Source organism: Pogona vitticeps, chromosome 6 (genome assembly GCF_051106095.1).
Source record: "Pogona vitticeps strain Pit_001003342236 chromosome 6, PviZW2.1, whole genome shotgun sequence".
Classification (NCBI taxonomy): domain Eukaryota; kingdom Metazoa; phylum Chordata; class Lepidosauria; order Squamata; family Agamidae; genus Pogona; species Pogona vitticeps.
The window spans coordinates 90,055,785-90,068,893 of NC_135788.1; the positions used below are offsets into that span (position 1 = coordinate 90,055,785).

Here is a 13,109-nt window from a genome sequence, read left to right on the forward strand (position 1 = left end):
AAACAAAAGATTTCATTGAGTTTAGGCAAACAGTGGGGGTAAGGTCAGGCTGAATTTTTTAAACATTTATCAGATTTTTCAGAATATGCAGCTGCACATATATGCAACATTTCTTTTTTTAATTTATTTTTTATTTTTAACAACTAGGGATAAGGTAAGGAGTACAAAAGGTAGAGGGGGATATGGGGGGAGGGGGGAAGGAGAACACAAAATGTACTATCATCCAATATGTTCATGTTGCGATATCAAGTAGCCTTTTCGTCTTTCTACAATTTGATTGCCCTCCAGGTTTCAACTTACAGTTACTACTTAGTTTAATTCTATGTTATTCAAGCACTATCTGGTGACTCAAGCCATTTACAGTATATAATAAATCCCATCATTCAGTTGCCTTTTGCATCGGCCAATCTTTCAACATTTCTGATAGAATATCCATTTCTGCCACTTCCCGTATCTTCTCAATGAGTTCCTCTTGTTTCGGTATCTCTGATTTCCTGCAATTCTTGGCGTAAAGAATTCTGGCTGCAGTGACTATATATATATAGAACTAGGTAGTTCTTTGTCTTATCTATATTATCTGGTATAATGCTCAGTAAAAACAATTCTGGGGTTAGTGGAATATTACAAAGCAGTATTTTTTGTAATAGAGTATGTATTGCTATCCAATACTGTTTCACTACTCTACAAGTCCACCACATATGGTAGAAGCTTCCCTCTTGTGCTTCTCACTTCCAACAAACATTTGACACCTCTGTATAAATCTTTGACAATTTTTTTAAAATCATATAAAACATATATGTTCTCCTTGAAATTTACTGATTTTGTGAGAGTTACGTTATTTTTCCATCTTTGCAACCATTGATCAATATCAATATTATGTCCTATATTTTGTGCCCACCTAATCATACATTCTTTTACCATCTCATCTTGCATTTTAATTTCAAACAAATACTCATACATTTTCTTAATTACTTTTTCATTTGAGCCCAGCAGAAGTTTATTGAATATCATTTGTTCTGGTAGAAGAGGGATGCGAGGAGGTATGTTTCCTCTTTCTGGAGGACTTCTGAACTCACTGTGTCTGTACTGGTATTGAGGAGTCCTCTGCTGAGGTAGACTGATCCTGGTATCATGGTTGGTATGGAAGTGGAGATTCAGAGCTAGAATCGGAATAGTAGAAGGAGTATCGAGAGTGCTTAGGCTCCATATAGACCTCCATATCAGGGCACCAGTACCAGTATCAACGCTGTCAGTATCGCTGTGGCGGGAGCTCATAATACGTGGGTGGCTGATCGAGGGTAACCCTCTTGGGATGACAGTACCATGAAAGTGAATCATGGGATGCAAATAATCCTGTCAACGTCTGTGGAAGTGGAGCGTCGACATCAGTAGGACCAGTCCCTGGTGTATGATGTGCCTTTCGGGTCCGCTTGTCCGGAGGTTGTGGACCAGCAATGGAAGCTGAATCCAACTGACACTCAGAGACAGAGCAGCCCGAAGGTCTCGAATGGTCATAACAAGGCAGTACCGTAACCTCAGCCGAGGTATTAGACTTAATAATGGTCTTAGACTTAGATTTCGATTTCACCGAAGATGCAACCAGGGCTCCTGGGGAAACCGATTGGACTTGAGAAAATGATGCAGGTTCCATAGTTGGTATGGGACGAAGGGAACATTCCCACAAATAAGACCATAGGCGTTGCTGCCTTAACTTAAGTGCCTGTTTTGTAAACTTTTTACAAAAGGGGCAAGAAGCCAGTTGGTGAGCTTCACCCAAGCAGAAAAGGCAGGAATCGTGGCCACTGGTGAATGACATTTTATTGGGGCACAAAGTGCAGTGTTTAAATGGTCCAGAGGAGGCCATAAACAAGGAAAAAAATAAAGATGGTTAAAGAAGGGGGGCAGCAAAAGGAAGGAATAACGGAGACTCTCACTATCTGAGGATCTCTAACAAGAAAATTCCTTTTTCAGTGCAGGAGACGAATGCAGCTCATCTGAGAGAAGAAACCTCAGCGATGGCAAAAAGGAACTGAGGCGCTAGCCAGGACGGGCAGACCACGTGCGATAGGGTGGGCGGTCCTGGTGAACAAGTGTTAAGCTCTAGAAGATTCTGGAAACCTCTGCTCAGGTGCAGATTAACCCATTAGTGTGCATTCACAGAGACCACGAAGAAGAAGCAAACATAATTACTCATGATTAGAGGAAGGATTTCTAGGACATTTCACATTTTCTCTGCAACCTACATTTGAACCCATAAGCAAGTTCAAACATGTTTATGAGTAATCTGGTCTTTCTCCCAAGATTAATCATAAACATGTTCAAATCCACCCATAAACTCAAACACAGGTTGCAGAAAAAAATATGTCACAGAAATCTTCCCCCTGCTCATTATATTTGGCCAAGGTACAGTTAGGAATCTGCCTCAGATAGCAGATGCTGGAGGGTGTCATTAAGTGGTCATGGCACAGGATACAGCTGTATATGCACCACAATAGGCTTTTCTGTGCTCTCCACATTAGCCACCTACTCTCAGGAGTGATAAAATCCAGTGCTGGAATAAGATTCAACTGCCAGTCTGGTCAGATTTCACATGTGGTGTTTTTCAAGATGGAAACTATCAGCTTGTTCTCTTCCTGAGACAGAAAAATATTTGGGGCTGGCCTGAGGAAGTGCCATGCCCACTGGCATATATGCATTTGTAGGTCTGCATAGAGCTTTGGACTACAACTCCCAAAATTCCCCTGCCATCTTGATCTCTGCTGCTGTTGTAACCATGCCCTTAGACTGTATTCAACACATTGCTACAAGACCCATTGAGAAGGCAGAGGACAAAACTTATTGACTCAAAGCCCAGAAGGCAGAAGCCTAGAGATGTTCTGGGTGCCACCCACTCCCACCCACTGCTCCCTCTCTCCTGGATCATCCTGGCTGGGAGGAGGTTGGACTGGATCCCAGTGGCCAAAACACTTTGGGAATCCTAATTGCAAGGCTGCTGCGGCAACAGGCTATGCCAACAACCAGAAGCAGCGACCAAGAGGAACTGGGATATTTCATTAGCTAATTGCATCCGTTACAGTCACAGAGCTGCAGCCAAAGTAGGATTGGATGCTCCAGAGAAAGAGTGGATTGCTGATGATTAGGGCATGAACTGCCTGCTGTAACAACCAGAACCCTCTGAAAAAACAGCCAAGACGTTTGACCGTCTTGGCATCCCAAATGCCATAAAGGCCCCTTATTCTGACCACATCAATAATCTGGCCTTCAGCCTTCTTTGCAGAGGTTGGGCAAAATATATTTTTTTGGATTAACCGTCAGTCAGGGGCCATGCTGACTCTGGGAGCTGTAGTCTTTTTTTAAAAAGTACAGCCGTGCCCCGCTTAACGATTACCCCACATTATGACGAATCCGCTTTATGACGATGTTTTTGTGATCGCAATTGTGATTGCAAAACAATGGTCTAAATGGGGGAATTTCGCTTAGTGATTATCGGTTCCCTTCTTCGGGAACCAATTTTGGCTTTACGACGATAAAAAACAGCTGATCGTCGGGGTTTCAAAATGGCCACCGGGTGCTTAAAGTGGCTCCCCGCTGTGCTTAGGGATGTATTCCTCACTATACAGGCACCGAAAATGGCCACCGTATGGAGGATCTTCGCTGAACGGCGCGTTTTCAGCCCATTGGAACACATTGAATGGTTTTTAATGCATTTCAATGGGCTTTTTAATTTCGCTTTATGATGTTTTCGCTTAACAGCGATTTTCCCAGAACAGATTATCATCGTTAAGCAAGGCACCACTGTAATTTGTCTTAGCTCTCCTTCCCTGTTAACTCTTTAATTATCCAGATGTCAAGAAACACCATCCCAACATAGACGGCATACTTTGGAATCATCATTCCTGGGTTCTGTTTTCCTTTAATCAACCCATCTTTCTCCTCTGTTTCTATCAGATTTTATTTTTCAATGACACTAACAGACCAAAACAGATTTATTTATTTTTATGTACGGCTAAGGTTGACATGGTAGAAAGCTCTCAGGGCTGTTCATAACCATAGGCAGCCTTCCTATAATAGCTTCTGTGTGGCCACTGTAATGATGCCTACCCTAGAAGCATCATGCAGTGGGGAGCAACAGCAGAACACCTGTAGGGCACATAATTAGATACGCTGAGAAGAAGGGCTGGGTCTCTGCCAACCCACAGCCCTTTCCTTTGGTTTAGGTGGTATTGCTTTATGGTTCCAGTTCACTTAATAAAGAGTGTAACTGAAGCCTTGCCTACTCCCCTCTGAATAGATAAAGCTTTACCGTTCCATTAGCCATATTAATACACTGATGCCTTGCCAGCCGGGGATTTGTAAGGCATCTGTGGGTAGAAGCCAGCTGCAGAAAATCTCACACAGGACAAGTCATTAGCTTTGTGTGTATCTTGATTGAACTGGAAGGGGGAATGCACATGGGACTTGGATTGTCAGAAACCCTCTAATCAAAGAGGTCTGCTTGGGCAAGATGGGAGGTAAACATGAAAATGAAAATTAATGAACTCTGGGTGGGAATTTTAGGCACCAGAATGACCACTGCACAGAATTCTAGAGATAATCAATTTTAATGGTGGGGAAAAGAAATGCAGCTCAGTGAAGTCCTGGAGATTCTGCGGAAAGACTCAGTTGGAGTAGGTGAAGGAATTAAAAAAAAAACAAAACAGACGAAACGCAGAAGAAAGGAAGTGGTCCAGAAAGAGCTCCACACTAGATGCTTTTCCAGCGTCTTCTTGTCTGTCAGATAGGAAACAGGAATGCTGATCACCATTTGCTAAGACAGGAGTATTTCAGCCCTCCTGAGATACTTTTAGCTGCAGTGGTTATGCTGACTGGGGAATTCTGGGAGATGGAGTCCAAAGAAGAAGAAAGCAGCGTTTCTAAGCTCTGAGTCTTCTATCTAGTAAATGTTTTCCTGGAAGAAAGCATGCAGAGTAGGAATGGAAATGATATGTGCCATATACATCTCCTGTTTTCAGTTTAGGCAGTCAGGAGAGGACAAAAAAATAAGAAGAGACTGGGAGATTCTTTGCTGCTAGTGACAGAAAAAAGTTTTCTCTTCCACCTTTAAGGTCTCTGTAATTTGCACAAAAGATGTCCAGTGCTGTTCCCTTGGAGAAGTAAAGCACTCTCCCATACACAACAAGCACAGGATGACTGGCTGATTGTTAAGGAGGATGGAAACGCCACATCTAACATGTTAAGTTTTAAAAGCAGCAGCCATTCCTTGTTTTGGGAAAATGGTGTAACTCACACAACCACATAATTTTGTTTTAAAATACTTGCTTTTATGCAAATATGTTGTGTGTGTTGACATGAGAACTCTATCCAAAGTTCTAGGAAATTTCTTTCCATTCTTGCAGGTGAAAAAATTATATTGCAATTCTTCTTCCTTGCATGCAAAAAGAAGACAACCAAGGATTTACATCTCTAGTTGGGAACCATGGATTTCCTCCCAGAGACCTTCTGCCCCTGCCAATCTAAAGAGTGGAAACACATTCTCAGTGACTGAAATACTGGGCCATGGACAGTCAGTACTAGTTCCTGTGCTTCAAGCTTGAAGCATGGACCATGTGTTGACTTCCTCTACAGAGAAGTTCAGATTCTCCAGTAGAGAAGCCAACCCTTGATTCCAGCAACAAGAGATGTGAATCCTGAGGAATGATACTTCACAGTCTTTCTCACCTTGCCATTGGAGGCAACCTGCAGTATAAGAAGTAAGAGCCCTCATCTTGCAATGATTTGCTGAACCTCACTCCACTAGGACCACTGGTCAATGGTAGTTCGTATCCTCCATATATTTTGGACTGCAACGCCCATCTGCCCCAGCCACTATGGATGATGGTCTGCTGCAATGTGAGGTGCACCTAATACATCAGGAGAGCAAGGGTGTGTATTCTGTTAAATATGGCACAATGCTAAAGTGTACATCTGGAACTGAAATTAGTATTTACTAAGTGCTAAGTTGGCTGAACTCCTTCATGGATTGCTGCCTTGTCGTGGCAAAGGGGCTCGAGCAATTCAGAGAAGCTATGGCCTATGCCATGCAGGGACACCCAAGATGGACAGATCAGAGTGGAGAGTTCTGACTAAATGCAATCCACCTGGAGCAGGAACCGGCAAGATGGGACCCTCAGGTCAAAAGGCATCCAACATGCTGAGGAAGAGCGTAGGACAAGGACAAGTAGCTCCAGAGCTAATGAAGTGGTTGAGTCAAAGCCGAAAGGACACTCAGCTGCGGATGCGCCTGGAAGTGAAAGGAAAGTCTGATGCTGCAAAGAAAAATAAGACATAGGAACCTGGAATGTAAGATCTATAAACCTTGGTAAACTGGATGTGATCAAACAGGAGATGACAAGAATAAACATTGACATCCTGGGCATCAGTGAACTAAAATGGATGGGAATAAGCGCATTCAATTCAGACGACTATCATATCTACTATTGTGGGCAAGAATCCGTATTGGAAGGCGGTTCTCAAGTCAAAAAGTCTGTAAGTCAAGTCTCCATTGACCTACAGTGCATTGAAAACCGATTAATCCCATAACAGGCCGTTTTTGTTCCATTTTGGTTTTTTTCTGGTCTGTAAGTCAAATCTCAGTCTGCAAGTCAAACCTAAAGTTTGCAGCCAGTGAAGTCTGTAACTCAAAAAGTCTGTAAGTCAAGCCATCTGTAAGTCAAGGGTCCACTGTACTGATTCCATACCTAGAATCATGGACCCCTGAAAGGAAAACTCTTCCTGTTTATTCCAACAGTCATTTGCTTCCATCCACATTTGGCAACATATCTCGCTTTTATTTTATAACTGGTCCATCAGGAATCAGCATGGTTTTGTTTGCATGTCTAATGTGTCAGGCATGCAACACTGAAAGATCTGTGGGCCTACAGGGATAAAATTATAAAAGGAGGAAATATGGCCTTAATATGCCCTGCTATCTAATTTGAATGTAGACAACACGAGAGAAAGACTCGTAGGGAAACTGGATCACCAGAATTTTGTGGCTTGCCCTTTATCCTTCTGAAAAAGGAAAACAAAAGCTTATGCCAAATAAAACTTTTTCATATTTAAGATACCATAAGACTAAAGACTGAGATACTCCAACTAAGCAGTACCCATTTGGATGCTGCATCAAAGGTGCACTGTGTGAATACATGGACTGTGGATGGGGCTGTCCTAGGGCAACACTACAAAGTCTATTACATTCTTGGCATGCAACTTCAAATTATCATCTTGTTCACTTGCAAATAAGCATATGGAAAACCCAATCCACAGATTAGGTTCACCCAGAGATACAAGACGCTCAGACTCCTGCCCAGTCAATTTTCATCTTAAATTCTCCATGCCTGGTGGTTAAGTTACCTGCCAGAGGTTGGAAGTTCAATTCCCCATTGTGCCTCAACCTGAAAAACCCTGAAAAGGGCCACCATGAGTCAAAATTGACTTGACGGCACATAATTATTGCTATTATGCATATGGGATACCAAAAAAAGAGAGAAGTCCACTGATAAGAATTAAGTTTCCCTGCGCCCTGCCTGAGCTTTAGCCCTCATAAGAGAAAGGGAAGACATAATAAGTACTACAGCTCCAGCTTCCTCTGTGCAATCTCTGTCACACTTTTAATTTTAATTCATATATATATATACACTCTTCGACTAATGCCATCTCTAACAAACTGCACCTTCATCTGACTAGGTGCCTTCCAATGGACTACAAATCCCATCATTCCTGACCATTCTGGATGTGATGCAATTAACACAGTCTGTAGCTTGAAAACTGAACAATAATGCTGACACTAGTGCTAGTATCAGGATCAATGATGCTGGTGATATTATCAAACATGAGAAAACTGGGCTTGGTTATGTTACTGGCACGGATGGTGCTGAGAGAGTGTATCAGCTGTGGTTTGTTATAGCTGGTTTTGTGGAAGGCTGGAAAGTTGAGTGGACAGATAAGAGTTAAACATCATCGTTACAGGCATGTAGGGAAGATCAAGCCCATTTGAGGGGCATTGTCTCAGAGGACATCAATAACTCAGATCCCAGAGGTTAGCAGTCGCTGATTTCAAAATTGCAGACACAATTCGGAAGCAGAATCTGGAAGATCTAAAGTCAAGCCTCGGTCGCGTGAGGGAAATGTCCTCTAGTTATCCCCTAGTTAGTTTGTTGCCTTCTCCCCCCTGGTCACAAGACACACAGTCAGGATTGAGACATTTTTCTGGCTAGCGGTGTAACTGCGGAACATTTCCCCATTGCCAGGAGGGTTGTGTTATTTTGTACCTTTGTTGTACAGTCACATTCCTTACCACGACTGCCTGTGCGCATGACCTGGCTTGCTTCTTTTCAGAATCAAAGCCAGGAAGGTGGTCGCCATAACTACGACATACATATTAATTTTAAAAAACATTTTAATGCCTGATACTTGGATATGTTGATAAAAGTATGTCATCGGGGCCTGCCACCATTACATAACTGGTGCATAATAATATATTTTTATTTCTATAGGAAGATACATTGAACTGTTGGCATGCTAATGTCTCGGGGGGGGGGGTGACCACCTGTACTGCCACGCGGATATTCCATGACCATTGTGTGCAATGCATTTCTGCAGGAGCAGCCAGTGCAATAGAGGGGCAATTTCTTAAGCCAAAATTCCTTCCTGATCAACATTCTCTCTAATTTTCAACTCCGCTGGGCAGGGCTCCACCCCCACATGCACAGGTCTTCCCCCCCCCACGGGGTTCCATTGCAACCGGAATGAAAGAGGGTGGAAACAATCACTGTGTGTGCATAGGGGAGGAGGAAAGCTGCAAGGAGAGGGGCAGAGTCACGCATGCTCGCACAATCACACACCTTAAAGGGAACCTTGTTCCTGATATACAAATGTATCGATAAATATTATTTTAAATATAGATAAATCAAGGGGCTAAATTCTCCACTGAAGCAAGAGAGAAAATAAATTGGTGCCATAGTGTAGCTGGCCATAACGATTCAAAGAGGAGGAAATGAACTGGTATCACTACAAGTTCTTGGGATGTTCATTCTGGGACATAGACCACATGACCACGATTCAGTACAACAGAGGTGTGGAAAGTATCAGAAGAACTAGAAAACATTTCCCGCATATGACCAGGGCCTCAAACTGTAGCTCTGGCAGTCACAGAGGATGGTATGTGTGCACATATGCACATGCAGGTGTGAATATTGAACAGAAGATTCAGTCATTTAACACCACTAGAGCTTCCATAAGCTGGTTTGCCCTTTTCTAGATATTGTAGGAACTGGCAGGAACAAGCTTGTTTGGTGACTTAAGCTAGCATTCACTTCGTGAAACTCACTAAAACAAATCGAACACTGGTGGTAGCCACCTGCAATCAGAGCCTTCCCTAAAAAGCCTAGTCCAGCTCATCAGGAAGCCTGCTGAGCCATTGGTGTACAGGTGGCTAATAGGAGAAACGACATACAGAGACACCCCATGCTGAAAAGTGATACCTGTTTAAATTACAAGTGAAAAGGTCCTGGTGGTCAAAAGACGCCAAAAGCTGTTGCTGTAACCAAATTATGTACAAACTGCTGCCAGTCTTCCTGACTGGACGAGGCTCCAATATCAGCTCAGGGTTCTAGAATGTTCTGAAGCTGTTTCAATTCACAGAATCAGGGAATCCATAAAAGATCACAATTATGAATGGCTTTTTTTAAAAAAGGAGAAATCCCTGTACAAAAGCTGTAGTGAGCCACAGATAAATTCTTCTCACCATGCTCACTGGACTTCAGCAAGATTAGCAGATAGCTGTAATAACTCGTTGGCTGTTCTGTGGTTCCTGGCATGCAACTGTCTAATAAGTAACTGTAAATTTGATACAAGGATCTTTCCTGGACATGAATCATAACCTTAAGTGTGGTCAGTCTTTACAGGCAGTGCCATGCTGCCCACATTAGTTCTGAAGAAATATTCTGTTCAGAAAAGATGCATGGAGAGAGAGAGAGAGAAAGAGGGAGAGAGAGATCAGAATTTTCGTCTGTTCTATTTTCAAGAAAGGGAACAGTCATTCTCTCTCTGGCCAATTTCATAGCAACAAGGATTTCAAAAGTAACAAACCCATTCTTTTAAGGGAAAATTAATATTTGGTTTCCTTCTTCATTTTAACTCTTCTCTCCAGAGAGGCAAGAGGACATGAATAAAGCCAAATGATATGTAAGTGGAAAAAGATCCTTTGCAGACATGAAGGGAATGAGTTGCAAATTCAGAAGACCACCAATCCAAAATTATTGTCTGGGTTTAGCCAACAGATGTCAGGGAAGCATTTTGCTTGAAGTTGAAGAAGGAATTGTTGTTTGCCCAAAGTAGGAGATACCACCAACTTTCCTCTCCTTCAGATACTACACAATATGAGCAAGACGGAAACATCTGTTTTCCCTACACTCCACAAACTGGACTCCCTCAAAGGATTTCAGTTGCGAGTTTGAAGCCCAATAACTACCTGGTTTTACAGTAACATCTTCCAAAATCACCTCAAGTCACTAGAACAGCCTTTGCCTACCTGATGTCTTATAGAAACATTGGACTACAAATCCCATAAGCCCGAGTCAATTAGGGAAGATCATTCTAGGACAATTGCCTTTACCTTGGCTTTTTCCAGCTGTGCCAGGGCCTGACGTTCTGCTTCCTTGCGCAGGGCCTCACGGTCTTCCTCCAGGGATACATCAGAGTCAGATGGACGACTCGTGTAGGACTCAGCAGAACCCTGAAGATAGGTAGGATGAAAGACAGAAGACGGGGTGGTGGTCAAGATTAAACTTCCAAAGACCATTTGCACTGAATTCATGCGAGAGGTTGCTATCACATCATACTTTCTCCTGGCCATTTGTATTCTAGGCAGGTATAAAATGGATTCTAACAGTCTACAGTTTACCACCCACTTATGTCCACCACTGCAGCTAGGCCACTTTAGATTCTGGGCATAATGATTTTACAATCCACCCCCATCATTTTTGACTGCCATGTGTATTTACCTTGGCTGGGAAAACATAATTAACGTTTTTTTCTCTTCTGTCCCCAGTGCTATTCCATTCTCTACACTACTTCCACATCCCCGAGTGAAAACAAAGGAAAGCTTGGTTTCAAAACCATGTATAGCTTTGCATTTTAAACTGACTTAAACCGTGCCATTATCATGGAATGTTTTTCTGTTGCTCTGCATAATGAATTATTGGGAATCAGAAAGATTTTGTTACAGAATGGGATCCGTTTCCAAAATGAAATAGACAGAACAAGTATTTGGAACCAGGTGTATTCTCTGTTGGCCATTCCAAATGTAAAATAATTTACAAAATAAGAAAGGATTTTGAGGCAACTCTGGCAGGCCCAAACAATAAATGCACTGTTGGCCCAATGGCTGATGCTTTATTTATCTGGCATTGCTCTCTCATTAACTCACATTCTCTGGGTGGTCATTTGCACCCTACAAGTTGCACTGCCCTGGATTTCAGTACCATTTCAGTCCTACCTACAACACTGTTCATATCTCATACTGACTTATGTTTGCCTGCATGCTCTCAAGAAACATTTCACTTTTGCAGAAAAGACTAGGTTCACCAGCATATCATGTCAGCAAAGGAAATGCGAGTGGCCTTAAATTTGAAAATTTGTAAAGAGAGGGTGTTAGGGTTTAAGCTTGCATGAAAAGCATGCTGTATACTTACTTATGTAGTCAACTTTTAGTGGATTTGGGGACCAGGGACAGTTTTGTGTCCCCAGAACCTTCTGGAGATAACACAGACCACCAAAAACACCAAAATCACAAAAAATAAAATCAGAAATGGCTGAATATGCATTTCCAGTTTTGGAAAAAAAAAAGAGTATTTGAGGGTATGAAGCAGTGTAGGGATCGCCTTCCTTACAGGAAGAAAGGAGGCATATAAGTACAGTAAAATAAATAAACAAACAAACCAGCCATTCACAGGTAGCTTATATGCACTTCAACAACATCTACAAGAGAATCCCATTTCCTGCCTCGAAATGGCAAAGTCCATCATGCTATGGACAAAGCAGCTATGCTGTTTGCCTTGAGGTTCACATGCCAAAGCAGTAAGCAGAATCCCAGGAACCCTACCACCATTAAGTGCTCTAATGGAACAGTTCTCCTCCACGCTCTAGTATTCATTGTCCCTTTGCCCCTGACATTTTATGAACTTCTGCATTCTATTTAATTTGCTTTTTAAGCTCCTAAACAACTCAAGTGCTTGCTCCCAATGTCATGCCACAAAAGCCCTGCTGACTTGTTCAAATCAGTGTTAAAAACTCTGTAGCCCACCTGTTCACACATGTGTAACATAACGTGTACAATATTTTCAACCTTTCCTACTCTCTCTGAGTTTCTGAGCAGCTGGAACTGTGTTCAGTAACATTCCATCAAACATATGGAAATGATGCTTATTCCAGATCATTTTTGTTCTATGGGACAGAACTCACCAGTGCCCAAAAACCGAAGCAGAGAATACCTACCAGTTCCACAAAAGGACACCATTACCACCCTGCCGAAGAGCGTTCCATACATTTTTTGCTTTGGGGTCCCCACTGTTTTGTTGAAAGCAGAGCCAATGCAAGACATTTTGCTCCTGATGCATCATATCCAAGACCAAACAAGTTCTTTTTTTGCATTTCAGGGAGAAAAATCTCAAAATATCTCTGCTTCTCCTGGAAGCAAAAATTAATATTACTCTCAGTTTGCTGCCCTTTAAGCAGCTGCTCAAGGTGGCTGCCTCATCCTGTCAAATGATAGGGCCATTGTGGTGTCTTTTGTCTGAATGTGGATTTTGATTCCAATTGTCATATGTTGATGTTCCATCTAGTTGGCAGCTGCTCCAAACTGTGCAGCTGAGAACCAATCCTTGAAAGAACAAAAAGTCCATTTCCCAGAAATGCCTAGTGAGGCTGGGAGTCCAGAAAAGTAACTTTCCTTGAGTCTGTTGTATACTGTCACTTAAGCCATAATTCTCACAAAAAACCACATGTATGCTGTTCAAAGGCAGAATAGGAGGGAGACAAGACACATTTGTCTTTGATTTTAAAATGACATT

At 42.3% G+C, this 13,109-nt stretch overlaps 1 protein-coding gene across 4 annotated transcripts in view; it reads right to left on the reverse strand.

The window, feature by feature from the left end:
- Positions 1–13,109, reverse strand: part of CACNB1 (calcium voltage-gated channel auxiliary subunit beta 1) — a 65,281-nt gene that overhangs the window by 23,063 nt on the left and 29,109 nt on the right. For all 4 annotated transcript variants that reach the window (XM_073004209.2, XM_073004206.2, XM_073004207.2 and 1 more), the window contains one exon: positions 10,655–10,774. In XM_073004209.2, the coding sequence (XP_072860310.1) occupies positions 10,655–10,774 (120 nt within the window). The remainder of the gene's footprint in view (positions 1–10,654; positions 10,775–13,109) is intronic.